Genomic DNA, 20,577 nt, shown 5'->3' with positions numbered 1-20,577 from the left:
AATGGGACAGTGAGGTACCTACCCAGCGGGTATTGCCTCTGAAAAGGTTTAGCACAGCACTAGGGCAATCCCCAGATGTTCTTTACACAAATCTGCATTTCTAATTAGGGTGGCCACAGATACATCACCAGAATATGGGACATCCCCGCACCTGCCTTTGTCATTCTGCATGGAGGTGCCCCCCCATACTGGTGTCCTTCATGCATCCTCAGTCTCCTCCCAGGGCCCGATTTCCCATTAGCACAGTAGGCATGTGCCTAGGGCAGGGGTCTGCAACCTTTCAGAAGTGCTGTGCCGAGTCTTCGTTCATTCACTCTAATTTAAGGTTTCGTGTGCCAGTCATACATTTTAACGTTTTTAGAAGTTCTCTCTATAAGTCTGTACTATATAACTAAACTATTGTATGTAAAGTAAGCAAGGTTTTTAAAATGTTTAAGAAGCTTCTTTTAAAATTAAATTAAAATGCAGATCTTATCAGTGTAGTGCCGTGGTTCTTAACCTGGGGTTCACGCATCCCCTGGGGGGGGGTGCGAGATGCCCTTTCTGGGGTGTGAGATATGCGAGATTTTTTTTTAGAAGGTAAATCATCGAAAACACAAATTAAGCACAGGCACAGAAGTACAACTACCGCTGCCGGCCTGGGGTTTGCAATCAGGAGGGGCAAGCAATCATTTTGAAAAGCGAGAGGGCTAAGCTTTAAGCCGTGGGAAGCAAGGGGTGGGTGGGCAGGGCCATGTCTGCCGTACTGCCCGGGTAGGTTGGAGACTGTGGGGATCACTCAACACAGTATCCCCAGCCCAGGTGACGTGACAGCCAGTGGTGGATTTAGAGTTAGTGGGGCCGCCCCAGCCCTGTGCTCAGCTTCATTTTTGGGGGCCCTCCTTGGGACCCAGACAAGAAAAACAACATTCTCATCTCCGCTCACCCCCGTTTTTCATTCTTTTTTTCTTCATCCTCCTCCTATAAGTAATAGCAAGTAAATGAAAATAAAGTGAGGTACCTTGATTGTTCTTGTAATCTAACTTATTTTTCCACAGACCACTTGAAAATCGCGGAGGGTCTCTACGGACCACTTAGTGATCTTTCCAAATATTGTAAAAAAACAGTTGGGGTGTGCGGTCTGGCTAGGCGCTAGGGTAAGGGAGGGGCTCAGGGTTGGGGCAGGAGGTTGGGTTGTGGAGAGCTTCCCTGGGGCAGCTCCTGTTTGGTGCAAGGGATGCAGGTAGGAATGTGGGGGTGCAGGAGCTCCTGTTTGGTGCTCAGGATGGGGGTGGGGATGTGGGGGATTCAGGAGTCAGGGCAGGGGCTGGGTGTGTGTGAGGAGGCACAGGGGGCTGGGTGTGTGGGAGTGGTTCAGGAGTCAGGGCAGGGGGAATGCAGTGGGCTATGGGGGTATGTGCAGGAGTCAGGGCAGGGGGCTGTGTGCGTGGGAGGGTGCAGGGGTCAGGGCAGGGAGCTGGAGTGTGTGAGGAGGGTGCAGGGGTCAGGGTGGGCAGAGGGCTGGGGATGTGGGCTGGTGTTGGTGGCATCAGGCATCTATACTAGGCCTGAATGAGCCAAAGTTATTTTGTGCTTGTCCAAAGTCCCTCCATGTTAAACTTCAGTTGAACTCCTAGGTTAGAAGTGAGAATGGAATGTGTAAAAGCTTCTTATCAGTGTAACTGGCACCAGCAGATAGTAAAAAGAGGCCACTCGTCTCTGGTTTAGGAGGAGGAGGAGGGGGGGAGGAACGGTAATAAATTCAGAAGTAAACCAACCTAACAGCCCTGAAAAGTTACTAAGAAAATGAATTGCTTGTTGTCAAGAATGATTTAACCTGTTTAATGTAATCCTTAGCTATACAATGTGTCTATTATATGGGAGGGGACTTATAGGATAGGAGGGGGGAGTAGATAGTGGGGGGTAATAGGGATACCTAGCTCGACTTGTGTATAAGAAGAGGCACACAGCTTATGTCTGTGGTGCTCGATTTGAGATGTGTGTGTGCCTCCGAGCATCCTGTTATTTGAGTACTCAAATAAACATTTAACTGCTTCTCCACCTTGGTGTGTCTATTGGAGCGAGATACACCGGGCAAGAACCACTGTTTGCTGCCTCAGGCCTTTTAGGTCGGCAACAGTCTTGGCGTCCCTGGGTGGGCACGAGGCTAAAATCTAGCCTTGCCCGGACCCCTCCTGGAGGTCGACGGATTGCGGCGACGACCGACGCCCAGCGCGCACCGGTGATTTCATCGGGGGCCTCGGCGAAGACGCAGTGTGGTCGACCCCGGAGGGTATTACGGTGCAACGCGCTCAAATAGTGGAGAAGCAGCTGCGGGCGACGGTGGGGAACCGGTCCCGTGGATAAGGTAGGAACAGTCCAGTGCTGTTAACCTTTTGTTTGCCTGTTAAGACCTGGGGACGCCCAGTGTCTTCCCATAGGTATGGGGCAGGAACAGAGTACAGGCAGGGTACGGTGTACACCCTTAGAATGCATTCTGATGAATTGGAAAGTGTTTGAAAAAGATCCATTGACTAAAAGTAAATTGAAAAGATTCTGTACAGTAGACTGGCCTCAGTACCAGCTAGAGGGCCAGGAGAGGTGGCCACCGGAGGGATCACTTAATTATAGCACGATCCTTCAATTAGCTTTGTTTTGTCAGCGAATGAATAAGTGGAATGAATTTATGTATGTACAGTTGTTTATGATGTTAAGAGATAAGTCAGATCTCTTGTTGAAGTGTAATTTGACTCCGACAGGTTCGGTAGTCACTAGTGTTAGTTCCCCGAACCCCTCCCTGGTTGTAATGGCAGAGTCGGTGTCCCCTTCGGCTCCTACACCCCCACCATATAAAGAACAGGTACTCTGTGCTTCGGGGATTTCCCCCTCAGTGGGACTTTATCCGTTGATTACTGAGACTGTGGTAGCCCGACATGGAGCGGAGGGGCGCCAGGCCACTACTATGCAGGTTTACACGCATGTGCCTTTTAATCCAGTGGACCTAGCAGCCTTTAAGGTACAGGCAGGGGAATTTTCAACGAACCCCAGCAAGTTTATTTCGGTTTTTGAGGGATGTTTTGCCAGTCACAAGCCTGACTGGGATGACTGTAATATCCTTATGAGGACCCTGTTGTCTGAAGTGGGAGGACCAGGTTTTTCCTCTAGTATGGGCATCGGGGGTCCCAGGAAAGGCAGCCCATCATACCCCCATTAAGGTTCAGCTCCTGCCAGGAAAAGGTCCAGTGCGGATCAAGCAGTACCCGATCAAAAGGGAAGCCAGAGAAGGGCTGCAGGAAACTATAGATTGGTTTTTGAAGTATGGGGTACTGCGAGAATGTCAGTCAGCCTGGAACACCCCCATCCTGCCTGTTCGAAAGCCCAATGGCACATATCGGTTGGTCCAGGACCTGAGGGCGGTTAATGAGCGGGTTAAGACTCTGCACCCCCTTGTTCCAAACCCGTATACACTCTTGGCATCTATAGGGGGGCACTACACCCACTTTTCGGTTCTGGACTTAAAAGATGCTTTCTTCACAATTCCGGTTGATACTCAATCTCAGGAGATTTTCTCCTTTGAGTGGGAGGATGGGAAAAGAGTTAAGAAACAGCTTTGCTGGACTGTGTTACCTCAGGGATTTAAAAACTCCCCTACCCTTTTCAGCCAGGCTCTGGCTAGAGATTTGGAAGAATGGGATAATGCGGACAAAATCCTCCTCCTGCAGTATGTAGATGATTTATTAATTGCAGCTGTGGGTCTGACTCCTTGCCTTAAGGCTACTGTGAGCCTCTTGAATTTTGTTGGACTCCGAGGATATCGGGTGGCTCGGAGCAAGGCTCAAATTGCCCTCTTAGAAGTACAGTACTTAGGGTTTCACATACGGCAGGGAGAGAGACAGCTCTCAAATGAAAGAAAGGAAGCAATCTGTCAAATCCCTGTCCCCAGCAATCGTAAACGGCTTAGGGCTTTTCTGGGCATGGCAGGCTTCTGCAGAATATGGATCCCAGAGTTCGGATTGTGGGTTAAACCTTTGTATGAATGTGTTAAGGGAGCAGACCACGACCCCTTTCACTGGTCCTCAGAAGCTGACAAGGCATTTAAAGTGTTAAAGAGAAAACTAATGGAAGCTCCAGCCCTCGGTCTGCCTGACCTTTCTAAGCCGTTTCAACTGTATGTGCATGAAAGAAAAGGAGTAGCCCTGGGAGTACTTACTCAATTATTAGGAACCTGGAGACGTCCTGTGGCATATTTCTCTAAACAACTGGATCAAGTTGCTAAGGGGTGGCCAGCATGCTTGCGAGCGGTCGCAGCAACTGCCCTAGTGCTTGGTGAAGCGGAGAAACTGACTTTGGGGGGAACTGTGCAGGTGTATACCCCTCACATGGTCCAAGCCCTGCTGGATACTAAGGGTGGTCTCTGGCTCACCCAGGCTCGGGTAGCTCGGTACCAGGCTAAACTCCTAGAAAATCCTGAGGTTTCCCTGCAAACCTGCCCCTCCCTTAACCCAGCCACTATGTTGCCAGAAACAGAGGAGCAGGAACATGACTGTTTAGAAATCATAGATGCCCAATACTCCAGCCGTGCAGACTTAAAAGATCAGCCACTCCCAAATGCAGACCATGAGTGGTACACGGACGGCAGCAGCTTTGTCACAGACGGACAAAGGAGGGCGGGTTATGCTGTTGTAACTCTCCACGAAACTGTGGAAGCAGAGGGTTTGCCTGCCGGAACGTCAGCCCAGTTGGCTGAATTGATAGCCTTAACCCGTGCACTCGAATTGTCAAAAGGAAAAAGAGTTAACATTTTTACTGATTCCAGATATGCCTTTGGAGTGCTGCATGCTCATGCTGGTTTATGGAAGGAAAGGGGAATGCTGAAAGCTGAAGGTTCTCCAGTTAAACATGGGACACAGATCCTCCGGCTTCTGGAAGCGGTGCAGCTCCCCTTGGAGGTAGCAGTTGTACACTGCAAGGCTCATCAACGAGAGGATCAGAACGTAGCCAAGGGCAACGCTAGGGCCGACAGGGAAGCCAAGCGAGCTGCCACCCTGAAACCATTGGGAGCTGAGGAGGCCCATATGCATGCTCTCATCCCATCAGTGGGTGAGCTCCCAGCCCCTCAGTACTCTCGCGAAGAAAGGAACTTGGCTAATTCACTTGGGCTCCAGGAAAAGGAGGGATGGCTCCACTCCACAGAAGGGAAAATCCTCCTACCTAAAAGCCTAATACGGCCAGTACTACAGAAACTACATCAGACCACTCATGCTGGAAGGGAAGCTCTCACCCAGCTCATGAATAAGTATTTTCTAACCTCTGGACTTAGACCCCTGGCTTCCCAAGTACAGGCTGAGTGTTTAGTCTGTCAAAAGAATAACCCTCGGCCAGGAGTGTCAGTACCGCCAGCCACTCTGGAACCTACCCCAGGACCAGGATTGGTGTGGCAAATAGATTTTACTGAATTCCCCCGAACCCAAGGCTTCAGATATCTCCTTGTCTTAGTGGATCGATTTAGCGGATGGCCTGAAGCCTTCCCATGCCGAAACAACACTGCCAGAACAGTGGCTCTCAAGTTTGTCAAGGAGATTATTCCTCGCTTTGGACTCCCCCAGTGGATGGAGTCTGATAATGGAACACACTTCACATCGCAAATTATTCAAGGGATTTCAGATGTCTTACAGATCCCCTGGAAGCTCCACACTCCATGGAGACCACAGGCCAGTGGAGTAGTGGAACGCACTAATCAGACACTTAAGCGGCATCTCTCAAAGGTCTGCCAAGAGGCTTCTCTTCGGTGGCCTGATGCCTTACCCCTTGTTTTGCTCCGAGTTCGTGCTCTCCCAAAGGGCAGGTTAGGGCTTAGCCCCTTTGAGATTATGTTCGGGAGGGCATGGCCTATGAATGGTACACCGGTTCTGCTAGGGGAGTGGGAGGTAGGCTGCGGTTTCTTATCTCAGTACATGTGCTCTCTGTCTGCTGTTCTTTGTTCTCTCCACAGGTATACCAAAGATTTGCAGCCTCTCCCGTTGGATGCCCCTGTCCACTCCCTGCAGCCCGGTGACTCCGTTCTCGTTCGTACCTGGAAGGACGAGCCTCTTCAAGAGAAGTGGAAGGGACCTCACACCGTCCTACTGATCTCCCACACAGCAGCAAAGGTCGAGGGATACAAGAACTGGATCCACCACTCTCGTCTGAAAGCAGTGCCAGCTCCTGAACGGTGGACTGTCCAGCCCGCGGAGAAGACTGCCAGCGACGATCTGGGACTTAAGCTGTTATTCAGGCGACAGTAAGGCCTACTGGGAATGCCCTGTGACCCCTTTGGACAGTTACAGCGCACTCCCCGTGAAAACTCTGAGCGTTGGCTGTGTTTGTTTTCACAGGGCCAGCCTAACTTGTGGGCCTGGTTTCTTTTGTTTTTAATCTGTTTGTTATTGGTAGTTGTTATTTTGTGGGTATTTGGGAAATTGTAATTGTTAGCTTAGAGTTACTTGCCCTGTATGGATTTAGGCCTAAGGTTTGCCACAGTGTTATTCTTTGCTATGGGAACACTCCTCTTGTTAACCCCCGTTTCTCCCCAGGTACATGCGGGATGGAGGGGAATCCCTAACAAATTAGAAGCAAATACGTACGAGGGCCTGAAAATTTGTTTTGCCCAAGAGTTTAATCTCTCTAACTGTTGGATATGCTCCCAAATCCCGCACCATGCAGCTGGGTTGCCCTGGAGGGCAGTTCCCCAAAATTGGTCAGATCTTTGTTGGGGATGGTTTAGTAGGGGAAGAAACATTTCGGGTACCCTCTTGTCACAAAATTGTACTATTGAATCACAGTATGCATTGAGGGATGACCCCTGGGAACCACAGGCCAACTCGACGCGTATTCCTACCCCTATTAGGTTGCGGTCAGTGGACCCTGGGTTGGTGTGTTATCGACAGTTTCAATCTGACAATCACACCTGGTCCGCTGGAAATAGCACCTGTCAGTATTATTTTTCCCTTGACAGGAATGATTCTCTCCCGGTTTATGTTAATGGCAAATCTAATTCTACCGCCCGAGTTGGAACTCTTAGTGGTGCCCGAGCAGAACAATGGAGAAGTGGGAATAATGGGTTGGTAGGAAATGGCCACTCCTTTTACATTTGCGGTACCTCTGCCTATAAGTGGCTACCGCATCGGTGGTATGGAAGTTGTTACGTAGGATATCTTGCCCCTCCCCTTCGAGTGCTCCCTAAGCTGCCCCCTGGCCGTCCCAGGCAGCGCAGGTCCTTGTATGCCACCCCAGAGCCTATTAAGGAGGGAGACAGACTTGGTATGATTCTCCTCCCATCTTATGGGGTGGGACGGCTGTCCCAAATTTACCGTAAGCTCTCTATGTTTCTCACCAAGTTTGCCAATGAGACCCTGGCCATAGAGAAAAGCCTTAACTCAGAGCTTTATCAGCTCCGGTTGCTGACCTTGCAGAACAGACAAGCCCTGGATTATGTTTTAGCTTCTCAGGGCGGGGTATGTGCCCTTATTGGGAACGAATGTTGTACTTATGTCCCAGAAAACTCACAGGACATTAATAAACACATCCTGTCAGCTGAACAGGCTTTCAAGCAGTGGAAGGCCCAGGAAGGGGAACCCACAATTTTTGATTCCCTTTGGAATTGGTTGCCCAACCTAGGAGGATTGGGAAATGGCCTTGTGCGTCTCCTCCTCACAGGTGTGGTATTGTGCCTAGTCATCCTCCTCTTGATTGCTTGTTTTAAACTGCTTCTTCATAAACTTTGTGCTCCCCGTGCCCCGAAGGTCCCTATGTACCCTCTCATTGAGAGCCCCAGCTCCAAGGCACTCACTCACATCCTGTCCACAGTATATGAGAACACTCAGCCAAAGGTTTGTTGAGTATTCTCAAAGGAGGGAATTGTTGGTGGCATCAGGCATCTATACTAGGCCTGAATGAGCCAAAGTTATTTTGTGCTTGTCCAAAGTCCCTCCATGTTAAACTTCAGTTGAACTCCTAGGTTAGAAGTGAGAATGGAATGTGTAAAAGCTTCTTATCAGTGTAACTGGCACCAGCAGATAGTAAAAAGAGGCCACTCGTCTCTGGTTTAGGAGGAGGAGGAGGGGGGGAGGAACGGTAATAAATTCAGAAGTAAACCAACCTAACAGCCCTGAAAAGTTACTAAGAAAATGAATTGCTTGTTGTCAAGAATGATTTAACCTGTTTAATGTAATCCTTAGCTATACAATGTGTCTATTATATGGGAGGGGACTTATAGGATAGGAGGGGGGAGTAGATAGTGGGGGGTAATAGGGATACCTAGCTCGACTTGTGTATAAGAAGAGGCACACAGCTTATGTCTGTGGTGCTCGATTTGAGATGTGTGTGTGCCTCCGAGCATCCTGTTATTTGAGTACTCAAATAAACATTTAACTGCTTCTCCACCTTGGTGTGTCTATTGGAGCGAGATACACCGGGCAAGAACCACTGTTTGCTGCCTCAGGCCTTTTAGGTCGGCAACACTGGGGTCATTGGGGTGCTCACAGCAGGGGCTGGAGGAGGTATGCCCCGATTCCAGCCCCTTCCCCAAGGCCCTGCCCCTGCCTCTTTTCCTCCTTCTCCTCCCCGGAGCCGCGAGCACGCTGCGGTTCCATCTTCCCCCTCCTTCCTGCTGACAAGCAGCTGATTGTCGGCGGGGGGGGGGGGGACATAGCACGCTGCGGGAAGAGGTGGGGGAGGAGCTTGGCTGCTACCAGAGCCTGCCTGCTGCAGCAGGGGCTCCAGGAGCCGGCAGCACTAAGCTTCTGCCCCCATGGGGGTGGAGGGCAGAGAAGAGCAGGCCTGGCCGGGGCCCCTTTGGACTATGGGCCTGGTGCCATGGTAAATCTGGTACTGCCGGTCTAGGGTTCCGTCCGTACTGGCCCTGCTCAGTGGGCTGAGCGGGGCCAGGACCCAGTGTGCCAGTAAAAATCGGCTCGGCACGCGTGCCGCAGGTTGCTGACCCCTGGCCTAGGGGCGCCAGCGTTCTAGGTGCACCTAAAACATCAAATGTTGCTGATCCCAGGTCCCGGCAGGAGGCAGGGCCAGCTGAGCGGGAGATGGCCCCATGCAGCCCTGCTGGAGGGCTTCTCATCCCGCCCAGCAGACACAGTCGCCTCCCAGCAGGCTGGTGAGTGGGGGCAGGGCATGGGACAGTGGGTGTCTGGGGGAGCTTGGGGGGGGGCTCTGGGCAGGGAAGGGGTGGGGGGTGCTAGGCAGTGGGGGGCGCTGGGCACTGTGGGAGTCTGTGGGGGGCAATGGGAAGTTTTTGGAGGGCTGTGCAAGGGGCACTGGGCAGTGCCTAAATGTTAAAAGTGGTGGTACCCCTACTTCCTGTGGGGGATAGGAGCTCCGAGCCACTGTGGGCGGTGGGGGTCCTCCACAGCTCCCAGTCGCTGAGGGCAGCAGGGGACCTGGAGCACTGAGTCCCTGCAGGCAGGAGGAGGGAGTTTGGCGCCGAGGACCCTTCAACTGCTCAGCCACCGGGGGCAGTGTGTGGACCCTGCCAGGGGCACATAATGTGTAAATCCAGCTGTTTCCTCCTCTCTCTCATTTTCACTGGACAGAGCCACACCCAGTGCTGGGTCCCCACCAGACAGGGACAGTGCTCCAAAACACTGGGACTGCACAGCTTCAAACCAGACGAATGGCCTCCCACATCTCATGGGGTTTGCCCTGGTGGTTAGACCAGCTCTGTCCAACCAGTGCTGTCCCCAGGACTTCAGGACTGAAATCCCAGCCTATATTTAAACCTTGGTGGCTTTTGGAATTTGTATCACTTTGTTCATTAAACTTTCTCAAACACAGGTTTATTGATTCACCCCCATGTGACTCCAGAGTTATGCGTTACACTACTGATCAGTTCATAAATACTGATAAAGCTTGGTTACAAATGAGATCTCTAATTATAAAAAAATAATAATTTGAACCTGATTTGCTAACAAGTCTGAATATGACACACTCCCAGTCTGCATTAATAAGGTTTCATCTCTTTGGTGGTCCTGATGTCACAAAGTGATTAGAACCAACCAATCTGGGGGTTTGATTGGAAAAACATTCAGCTTTAGACTCTTCTTAACCCTCCAAATAAAACCTCCCAAATCATTTCTGTTTCTTCAGGAAAATATCCAGGCCCATTTGAAGATTCTGAGGGGAAGAGAAAGAAAAGCTGCTGGGATTTAAAGTGACTGGAGAGTCCCACCCTCCACTCCTGGCCCTCCGGACCTTTTCATCAGGCCCCCGCCCCATGGACCCAACTGGCCCACCCGCCCTTTCACCATGAGCCGGCTGCACGATTTGCAGCTGGTTCGGTTCCAGACCGCGCCAAGGAAACATCTGTACACACTTATACTCCACACCCTTCACTTCCTCACCCTCGCGTCCCGCCCCGACCCAAAGTCGCGGGACATCCTGCCACCTCTCAAGGGTGAGAAACCCCATTGGGCCAGCCTATACTCTACCCTGGTTCCGAGGCCCGCCGGGGATATCAGTTGGTGGCTCCTCCATGGGTCCATGAGCATGAGCGTGTTCTTCACGCTGTTTACCCCTATCCCGGACACCTGTCCCTTCTGTGGTGTGAGGGAAACCCTGGCGCATGTTTATCTGTAGTGCACCAGGTTGCAGCCCCTATTCTGGCTCCTCTTAGATATATTATTACATTTTTGGTTGCACTTTTCCCCTCATCTGTTCATTGACGCACGCCCCATCCGAGGCCCCACTAAATCACAGGACCTCCTTGTCAACCTCCTCTTGGTCCTGGCCAAACTGGCCATCTACAAAACCAGGGAGAGGAGGTTGGCCGACGGGTTTTTCTGTGACTGTGGGGCCTATTTCCACTCCTCAGTCCATTCACGCATCTGGGCAGAGTTCCTCTGGGTGGCATCCACTGGCTCCCTTGACGCCTTCGAGGAGCAATGGGCGTTGTCTGGGGTTCTCCGCTCGGTGTCCCCATAAGGTTCCTTTCATTTAGCCTTTTGGCCACACTCCTGTCCCTGTTATTTCATTTGTTGTCCCCCGGAATTTCTTGGTTATCCATTTCCTGTGGATCTGCCGCTTAGGCTGGGGGAGGTCCTATGGCAGCTTCCTGGCTACCAATAAGACTACTCTGCTGTAGAGGGAGGGAGAGAGAGGGCTGCTACTGTTGTTACTCCAACTACAGTCCTTTGAGGGGTGGGGGGGGGCTGCTCCCCAAGGAGGGGAGTGAGGGACCCCAGCTCCAGCCCTTGTTGCTGAGGACACCACCACCACCATCTGAGCGGGGTCCCTCCTGCCTGGCCACCAGACCGCCACCTGGAGCTGCTGTGTTTGCTGCTGTGTTTGCTGCTGGAGCCCCGAGGAGGAGGAGAAGAGGACCGCCTGCTGCTGGGGGAATGCACAGAGGCTCTGAAGACCACCATGGAGGGGGGCACTTAAGGACTGAGCAATTTTCGAACTGTGCTCTTGTGGTGGGGGTCTCGACTGTGTTTGTGGAGACACCGTGGGTGTGGCATGGAGCCTGCCCCCGGTCCATTCCTGTCCCCCATTGCCCCCACCATCACTGCTGTCCCCTCCGCTACCCCCACTGGCTGTCTCCATCTACCTTGAGCTCCAGCCTCTGAGACTGCGCTGCTCGCCTGGCTTGCCACACCCGTTTCCACCCTTTGGGCCTGCAGCAGCAGCCAGCTGAACATTGACTTTAAGTGCAAGTGCTCGTGGATGCACCCCTCCCCCTTTGCAACTGGCCCCCCAGCTTTACCCCTTGCTGCCTGCCCCATTTACCCCTCCAGCCTTTGCCCCTCCCCAGCCCCAGCTTCATTTAGTTTGTCTGCCCCGCCCGTTTCCCTCTGCAGCCTTGACTGTCCCGCCCCAGCCTGAAGCCAGCCCCTTGTTTCCTCTGCCCCACTCACAGCCTGGTTGTTCCTCTCCCCCTGCAGCCCCCCTCCCCCTTATTCGCCCCTCCCCTGGTGTGCCCATGCCCCCTCCCATGCGCTTGTACCCCTCCCCTGTTTGAGTTTGCCCCTGTTTACTGCACCCCCCAATGTTGCTGTATCCCCCCGATCCCCTAGTGCAGCTAGAGGAGCCAGATTTCCACCACGAGTTGGTGACTGACACCCCCTCAAGCAGTAGCGGATTTGCCATGGAGCCACTGGCGCCATGCGCTGGGCCCACACTCCAGGGGGGCCCTGGCCAGGGCCACCCTTCTCTGCCCCTGGCTCTCTCCTTCAGGGGGTCAGAAACTTGGTGCTCCTGGTACTGAGGCTCCTGCTGCAGTAATGCAGCCAAACTCCCCCTCCCCTGCCTCCTCTCACAGCTTGCTCTGTTCCCGCCCTCCCTTTCCCTGCCGCCAATCAGCTCTCTGCTGGCAGGAGGGCGGGCCACAGCATGCTCACCTAGGGAGAGGAGGCAGAGAAGAGGCAGGGGAGGGGCTTTGGGGAGGGGGGTGGAATGAACAGACCTCCTCTGACTGCAGAGCTGCACAGCCAGGCTGAAAAAAGGTGCTGCTCAGCTCAGGGGACTTTGCAGCTGGACACCACCTTCTGGGTCCTAGTGCTGGTTCATCTCCCTTCTGTGTGCTGGGAGCCATCCTTCATCTTGTACAACAGTGAGTGCCCGTGGTGGGGCAGGCAGGGCGGGGGGACAGAGGCGGTGGGTAAGGAACGGGGTGGGATGGGGAGGAGATGGAGTGGTGAGGAAGGGGCATGGGATGGGGAACAGAGGGGGATAGGGGAAGCGGGGGCAGGGAGAAAGAGGCAAGGGGAAGAAAGTGGGTGGGATGGGATGGAGATGGAGTGGTGAGGAAGGGGCATGGGATGGGGAAGAGAAGGGAATAGGGCAGGGATCGGCAACCTTCGACATGCGGCCGCCGAGCTGGTTTGTTTACTTGAGGGTGACCAGATGAGAGGAAGTAAATATTGGGACACATGGGGGGGGGGGAGTTTCTGTGGGGGGGGATTAAGAGGCTTCTGTGGGGGGTGGTCTGGTTGCAGGCAGCTCAGTGGGGGATCTGGATGCAAAAAACAAAAAAAAAACCCGAGTGCTGCTAGCGGAGCCAAAAACCAAAAATCGGCCGGTGCAGCAAAATATTGGGACAAATTGCATCCCGACCGAAGATCAGTCAGGACGCGGGACAAATACCTAAATATTGGGAGGGTCCCAATTTTATCGGAACATCTGGTCACCCTAGTTTACCGGCCGCGTCCCCAGGTTCAGCCAATCGCGACTCCCACTGGCCACAGTTCGCCATTCCAGGCCAATGGGGGGCTGCAGGATGAGGGATGTGCTGGCCGCAGCTTCTTGCAGCCCCCATTGGCCTGGAGCAGCAAACCACAGCCAGTGGGAGCCGAGATCGGCCGAACCTGCGGATGCAAACTGGCCCATCCCGCCAGGGGGCTTACCATGATGGGCTGCATGCTGAAAGTTACTGATCCCTGGGATAGGGGAAACGGGACCCAGCATGCGGATCCCCTTGGCAGCAGCTGGGGCTCCCCTGTTAAGCAGGGCCATCAAACCCTCACCCTGACAAGCCCCACCTGCCCTGCATCTATCTGTACCACCCCGATGAGCCCCCTCAGACACCCTCCCCACTGAGCTCCAACCACCTTCACCTGGACTCCAACCCAAATGAACCCTGTAGATAAATCTCTGTATTAAGCATCTTCACACAACTTTCATATGACTTTGTATTATGCCTCTCTATATAACCTTGTATTAAGCCTATCCATATATAACCTCTGACTTTCATATGACTTTGTATTATGCCTCTTCATATAACCCTGAATTAAGCTATTTTCATACAACTTTGTATCAAGTCCTTTGATATAGGAACTTTGTATCAGATCCCTATGTAGAAAAACTTATAGAAAACTTTGTGTTAAGCCTTGGTATTGTTGCCGGCACAGAGGGCCCGAGGGGGCAACAGCGGGGTTCGTTGCCCTGTGTGCTTCACGCCAATGAACACACCAGGGTGGAGAAGCAGACAAAGTTTATTTGAGATCTCAAAGTGGGTGCAAGGAGGCTAATACGTCTCAAATCAAGCGCACAGATACAAGCAGCTTTCCCTTCTTATACTCAAGGTGTTTGCTTCAGCTTAGATTCTCCCCCCTGCTTCCTCCTTCCCTCCCCCCGTAGCAGCTACAGTAAGCAATCCTTGGCTGTAACATTCGCAGCTTGTTAGCAAACTCTCTGAGACTTGTTATTGTGTCCTTCACAGGGGCATGTAGACTTTTCTTATCACTACTGCTTTCAGACTGCCTTGAGCTGTAAGCTGACTGTTACACATTCTGTTTTGCAGCCACTTAGGTTGGTTAAAGTTCATCATGGGGTCTTGGTTTACTTAGGCCTAGAGCAGGGGGGCTTCATCGACACTTGTGGTCTTCCACCCCCCCACCATCCCCCCCCCCGAGTTACCTAGAGTAGGCCTAGTGACACCAACAGTATAATGTTATAGCCCCTAAGGATAGTTAAAGTAGAAGAAAAATGTCTTTTTGCTAGGACTAGAAGCCTAACCAAAAGAAGGTTGAGAGGGGATATGATTGCTCTTTATAAATATATCAGAGGGATTAATATCAGGGAGGGAGAGGAATTATTTAAGCTTAGTACCAATGTGGACACAAGAACAAATGGGTATAAACTTGACACTAGGAAGTTTAGACTTGAAATCAGATGAAGGTTTCTAACCATTAGAGGAGGGAAGTTCTGGAACAGCCTTCCAAGAGGAGTAGTGGGGGCAAAAGACATATCTGGCTTTAAGACTAAGCTTGATAAATTTATGGAAGGGATGGTATGATGAGATAGCCTAATTTTGGCAATTTATCTTTGATTATCAGCAGGTAAGTATGCCCAGTGGTCTGTGATGGGATGTTAGATGGGACGGGATCTGAGTTACTGCAGAGAATTCTTTCCTGGGTGCTGGCGGGTCAGTCTTGCCCACATGCTCAGGGTTTAACTGATCTCCATATTTGGGGTCGGGAAGGAATTTTCCTCTAGGGCAGATTGGCAGAGGCCTTGAAGGTTTTTTGCCTTCCTCTGCAGCATGGGGCATGAGTCACTTGCTGGAGGATTCTCTGCAGCTTGAGGTCTTCAAACCATAATTTGAGGACTTCAATAACTCAGACGTAAGTTAGGGGTTTGTTATAGAAGTAGATGGGTAGGATTCTGTGGCCTGCGTTGTGCAGGAGGTCAGACTAGATGATCATAATGGTCCCTTCTGACCTCAGAGTCTATGAGTCTATGGGTACGTCTACACTACAGGATTATTCCAATTTTACAGAAACCGGTTTTGTAAAACAGATTATATAAAGTCGAGTGCACGCAGCCACACAACGCACATTAATTCGGTGGTGTGCGTCCATTGTTCGAGGCTAGCGTCGATTTCTGGAGTGTTGCACTGTGGGTAGCTATCCAGTAGCTATCCCATAGTTCCTGCAGTCTCCCCCACCCCTTGGAATTCTGGGTTGAGGTACCAGTGCCTGATGGGGCAAAAATCATTGTCGCAGGTGGTTCTGAGTACAGCCTCACCCCTCCCTCCGTGAAAGCAGCAGACAACCGTTTCACACCTTTTTTCCTGGGTGAACTGTGCAGATGCCATAGCACAGCAAGCATGGACCCTGTTCAGCTCAATACCGCAATTGTGGACGTTTTAAACACCTTGCGCATTCTCATACAGTCTATGCTGAACCAGAACCTGCAAAGCCAGGCGAGGAGGAGGCGGCTACGGCAGCACGGCGATGAGAGTGATGAGGACATGGACACAGAATTCTCTCAAATCATGGGCCCCTGCGCTTTGGAGATCCTACTGGTAATGGGGCAGGTTCTAGCCATTGAACGCCGATTTTGGGCCCGGGAAACAAGCACTGACTGGTGGGACCGCATTGTGTTGCAGGTGTGGGACGATTCCCAGTGGCTGCGAAACTTTCGCATGCGTAAGGGCACTTTCATGGAACTTTGTGACTTGCTTGCCCCTGCCCTGAAACGCCATAATATCAAGATGAGAGCAGCCCTCACAGTAGAGAAGCGAGTGGCGATAGCCCTGTGGAAGCTTGCAATGCCAGACAGCTACCGGTCAGTCGGGAATCAATTTGGAGTTGGAAAATCTACTGTGGGGGCTGCTGTGATGCAAGTAGCCAAAGCAATCACTAAGCTGCTGCTACGAAAGGTTGTGACTCTGGGAAACGTGCAGGCCATAGTGGATGGCTTTGCTGCACTGGGATTCCCTAACTGTGGGGGGGCGATAGATGGAACCCATTTCCCTATCTTGGCACTGGAGCACCAGGGCACCCAGTACGTAAACCGCAAGGGGTACTTTTCAATGGTTGTGCAAGCACTGGTGGATCACAAGGGACATTTCACCAACATCCACATGGGATGGCCGGGAAGGGTTCATGACGCTCGCGTCTTCAAAAGCACTACTCTGTTTAAACAGCTGCAGCAAGGGAATTACTTCCCAGACCAGAAAATAACAGTTGGGGATGTTGAAATGCCTGTCGTTATCCTGGGGGACCCAGCCTACCCCTTGATGCCATGGCTCATGAAGCCATACACAGGCAGCCTGGACACTGGTCAGGAGCTGTTCAACTACAGGCTGAGCAAGTGCAGAATGGTGGTAGAATGTGCCTTTGGCCGTTTAAAGGCGCGCTGGCGCACATTACTGACTCGCTCAGACCTCAGCCAAACCAATGTCCCCTTTGTTATTGGTGCTTGCTGTGTGCTCCACAATCTCTGCGAGAATAAGGGGGAGACCTTTATGGCAGGGTGGGAGGCTGAGGCAAATCACCTGGCCGCTGATTACGTGCAGCCAGACACCAGGGAGATTAGAAGAGCACACCAGGAAGCGGTGCGCATCAGAGAAGCTTTGAAAACGAGCTTCATCACTGGCCAGGGTAGAGTGTGACTGCTGTGTTTGTTTCCCCTTGATGAACCCCCACCCCCCCTTGATTGAGTAATTCCCTGTAAGCAACCCACCCTCCCCCTTCGATTACAGCTTACTTATGGAAATAAAGTCACTATCGTTTAAAAATCATGTATTCTTTATTAATTCATTATAAAAAGGGCAGGGGGCACTGAGAAGGTAGCCCGGGTGTGGTTTGGGAGGAGGATAGGAGGGATGGAAAAGCCCACTCAAAAAATTTCACAGTAATGACAGCCTTCTGGTTGGGCTGTCCATGGGGGTGGAGTGGGCGGGTGCACGGAGCCTCCCCCCACGCGTTCTTGCATATCTGGGTGAGGAGGCTATGGAAGATGGTGAGGGGTGAGGGTGGTTATACAGGGGGTGCAGCGGCACTCTGTGATCCAGCTGCCGTTCCTGAAGCTCCACCAGATGCCGGAGCATGTCAGTTTGATCACGCAGCAGCCCCAGAGTTGCATCCCGCCACCGCTGATCTTCCTGCCGCCACCTCTGATCTCGGGTGTCCCTCCTGTCCTCACGTTCACTGGCATCTTTCCCGTAATTTGATACCACCTCCTTCCACTCATTCAGATGAGCTCTTTCCTTGCGGGTTACTTCCATTATATCCAAGAACATTTCATCTCACGTCTTCTTTTTCCTCCGCCTTATCTGAGCTAGCCTTTGGGATGGAGTAGGCAGGCTTGAAAAATTTGCAGCTGCATGAGGGAGGGAAAAAAGGGAGAGAAGTATTTAAAAAAGATACATTTTACAGAACAATGGTTATACTCTTTCACAGTGAACAGTACTATTCACCTTACATAGCACATGTGATTTCACTACAAGGTCGCATTTTGCATCAATATTGAGTGCCTGCTGCTCTGGTGTTACAGATCTCACAGACACAGGTCTGGGCATCAGAATTCAGCTTGCATGCGGCCATGGTAAGCCCCTGTCTTTCGGCTTCTGCGGTGCTTTACCCCTCCCCCCACCGCATGGCTGGTACCATGAAAGCTGCTAATCACCCCTCTTCCCCCACCCCCACAGCGTGGCTGTTAGCTGGGAAGATCCCTGAGAACCAAACGCGAAAAAGCTCATCGGTATTTCAATCCTCCCCTCCCCCCGCTTGGCTACGAGCAAGAAAGGATTTTTTTTTAAGCTGCAGTCCACGAACCCAGTAGGAAAATGGCCATCTCTGTCCCCTTAATTAAATTCCTGATTTTCAACCAGGTTACCCTGAACGATATCACTGTGCTGAGGATAACACAGCGAGATAAAGAATGGATGTTTCCTGAATGCCAGCAATCACCGGGACCATACGCAGCTATGCTTTGCCATGCAATGATACCTGATTACTTGCTACATGCATGGCGTGGTAAAGTGTCCTACCATGGTGGACGGAACAAGGCTGCCTTGCCCAGAAACCTTCTGCAAAGGCTTTTGGAGTACCTTCAGGAGCGCTTCATGGAGATGTCCCTAGAGGATTTCCGCTCAATCCCCAGACATATTAACAAACTTTTCTAAGTAACTTTACTGGCTGCGAATGCATCCCAAGTCCTCAGGGCAAATCAATCATTAAAAAACGCTTGCTTAAAAAACAATGTTTGATATTTACAAAGGTACACTCACCAGAGGTCCTTTCCATGGCTTCATTGTCTAGGATAGTGGCTTGGGATGGCTGGGCAGATAATTCCCTCTGGGTCAGAAAAACCTCCTGGCTGTTGGGGATAACGGAGTGCTGTGTGCTTTCTGCAAGGTCGTCCTCCTCTTCCTCCTCCTCATCTTCCCCGTCCGCATAATCCTCAGCCATGGCTGAGATTACAACCCCCACCTCGGAATCCACGGACAGCGGTGGGGTAGTTGTGGCACAGCCCCCTAAAATTGCATGCAGCTCAGCGTAGAAGCGGCATGTTTTTGGCCCTGCACCAGACTTTCCGTTTGCTTCTTTGGTTTTCTGGTAGGCTTGTCTGAGCTCCTTAACTTTCACTCTGCACTGCACTGAGTCCCTGCTGTGGCCTTTTTCCATCATAGCCTTGGAAATTCTTTCAAATACTTTTTCATTTCATCTTTTGGAACGCAGTTCTGTTAGCACTGAATCCTCTCCCCATACAGCGATCAGATCCAGTACCTCCCGTGTAGTCCATGCTGGAGCTCTTTTTCGATTCTCAGGAGACTGCATTGTTACCTGTGCAGATGAGCTCTGCGTGGTCACCTGTGCTGATGAGCTCTCCACGCTGGGAAAGCAGGAAATGAATTTCAAAAGTTCGCGGGGCTTTTCCTGTGTACCTGGCCAGTGCATCCAAGTTCAGATTGCTGTCCAGAGCGGTCACAGTGGTGCACTGTGGGATACCGCCCGGAGGACAATACCGTCGATTTGCGGCCACACTAACCCTAATCCGATATGTTAATACCGATATTAGCGCTACTCCTCTTGTCAGGGAGGAGTACAGAAACCGGTTTAAAGAGCCCTTTATATTGATATAAAGGGCCTCGTAGTGTGGACAGGTGCGGCGTTAAATCGGTTTAACGCTGCTAAAATTGGTTTAAAAGCCTAGTGTAGACCAGGCCTTCATCCCAAGTGAGTTCCTATGTCTCTGTTAGCCCAGTCCCTTAACACAGACACCTGACACCTTCGCCCTTTGTGCTCCAGCTCTGGGCTATGGCTCCTCTTCCCTGCAGAGAGGTGTGGGGAAGAAACTTGGTGTAGGAGTTGATGCTTAATCATTGAGGCCTCCCATTGTCTTTCCAAGATCCTCCATTGATATGGGTTGATTCCAGCCCAGACAGTCCGAGTGGCTCTACATCTCAGACACCTAGCCTGTTTGGCTACGTCGCAGCGAGAGAAGCAATGCTTATCCTTGGAATCGTTGCTGCTTTGGGAGAATCAGTACAGAGACCTACTGCTTGTTCATAAAAATATTTAAGTAAAATTCCCCACCTGTCACACCTTCATGGAGAAAATACACGGTACTAAAGGGCTCTTTAATACAGTGGAGAAAGACATAACAAGAACCAATGGCTGCAAGTTAAAACTGGACAAATTCTAATTCTAATTCGAAATAAGGCACAGAATTGTACCATTGACGGTGGTTAATCACTGGAACAAACTACCCAGGGAAATGGTGAATTCTCCATCTCTTGCTGTCTTCAGACAAAGACTTGGTGACTTTCTGGAAGATGCTTCAGTCAAACACAAGTTTGGGCTCAGTACAGGGGTAAATGGGTGAGAGTCTTTGGCCTGCGGCACACATAGACTAGATGATCTAATGGTCCCCTCTGAACTTAGTCTATGATTATTGGGAAGTGGGCTAATGTAAACGTAACTGATCCATGGACCAGGGCTATGAAAGTCAGACAACCTGGCACTGTCACTGCATCCCACTCACTCGCTGTCTGGTTTGTTATTTCTCCTGTTCCCCAGACCCAGCTACGATGACGGGGAAGGTTCCCTCATTCTCCCCCGGCACCACAGTGAGCTCTGCTCTGCCCGGCTACGTCGCTCTCTGCCTCGCTCTACAGGTTCACAGTCTGGCATCAGGTAGGAGCTCCAGCTTCCTCGCTGGTTTGCTGCTGTTGCTATTGCTGGTCATCACCATCCACCTCGCATCACTGCCTTGTCTTATAAACCACGTCTGCTCAACCTGCCTACAACCAGCAACGTGGAGAAATCACAGGCTACACCTGGGTCCCCAGTGACCATAGTTACTATCTATACACCATCATGT

At 51.5% G+C, this 20,577-nt stretch overlaps 3 protein-coding genes across 3 annotated transcripts in view; all 3 read left to right on the top strand.

Annotated features, from left to right (window-relative positions):
• The window catches only part of LOC120383937 (E3 ubiquitin-protein ligase TRIM39-like), a 961,691-nt gene that overhangs the window by 27,303 nt on the left and 913,811 nt on the right, over positions 1-20,577 (top strand). The window lies entirely within an intron of this gene.
• Positions 1-20,577, top strand: part of LOC120383979 (butyrophilin subfamily 1 member A1-like) — a 275,840-nt gene that overhangs the window by 219,925 nt on the left and 35,338 nt on the right. Inside the window, exon 2 of the mRNA XM_039502313.1 lies at positions 20,274-20,390. Coding sequence (XP_039358247.1) covers positions 20,285-20,390 — 106 coding nt within the window. The 5' untranslated portion in view covers positions 20,274-20,284. The remainder of the gene's footprint in view (positions 1-20,273; positions 20,391-20,577) is intronic.
• LOC120383452 (protein NYNRIN-like) lies at positions 2,942-6,322 on the top strand. The gene is made up of 3 exons (XM_039501606.1): positions 2,942-2,995; positions 3,120-5,824; positions 5,972-6,322. Exons 1-3 carry the CDS (start codon positions 2,942-2,944, stop codon positions 6,261-6,263), a joined length of 3,051 nt encoding a protein of 1,016 aa, XP_039357540.1. The 3' UTR covers positions 6,264-6,322.

The sequence above is a fragment of the Mauremys reevesii genome, linkage group 15 (assembly GCF_016161935.1).
Source record: "Mauremys reevesii isolate NIE-2019 linkage group 15, ASM1616193v1, whole genome shotgun sequence".
In the NCBI taxonomy this organism is placed as follows: domain Eukaryota; kingdom Metazoa; phylum Chordata; order Testudines; family Geoemydidae; genus Mauremys; species Mauremys reevesii.
Note: the sequence above shows the minus strand (reverse complement) of the source record. Positions and strands in the feature narration are given on the sequence as shown.

Excerpts from the sequence above, each read along its gene's own strand:
- LOC120383452 (XM_039501606.1), top strand. The coding sequence starts at position 2,942 with ATGCAGGTTTACACGCATGTGCCTTTTAATCCAGTGGACCTAGCAGCC. Across the intron at positions 2,996-3,119 it reads TGGACCTAGCAGCCTTTAAG|TGGGAGGACCAGGTTTTTCC; the intron begins GTACAGGCAGGG and ends TGTTGTCTGAAG. Across the intron at positions 5,825-5,971 it reads CGTGCTCTCCCAAAGGGCAG|GTATACCAAAGATTTGCAGC; the intron begins GTTAGGGCTTAG and ends TTCTCTCCACAG.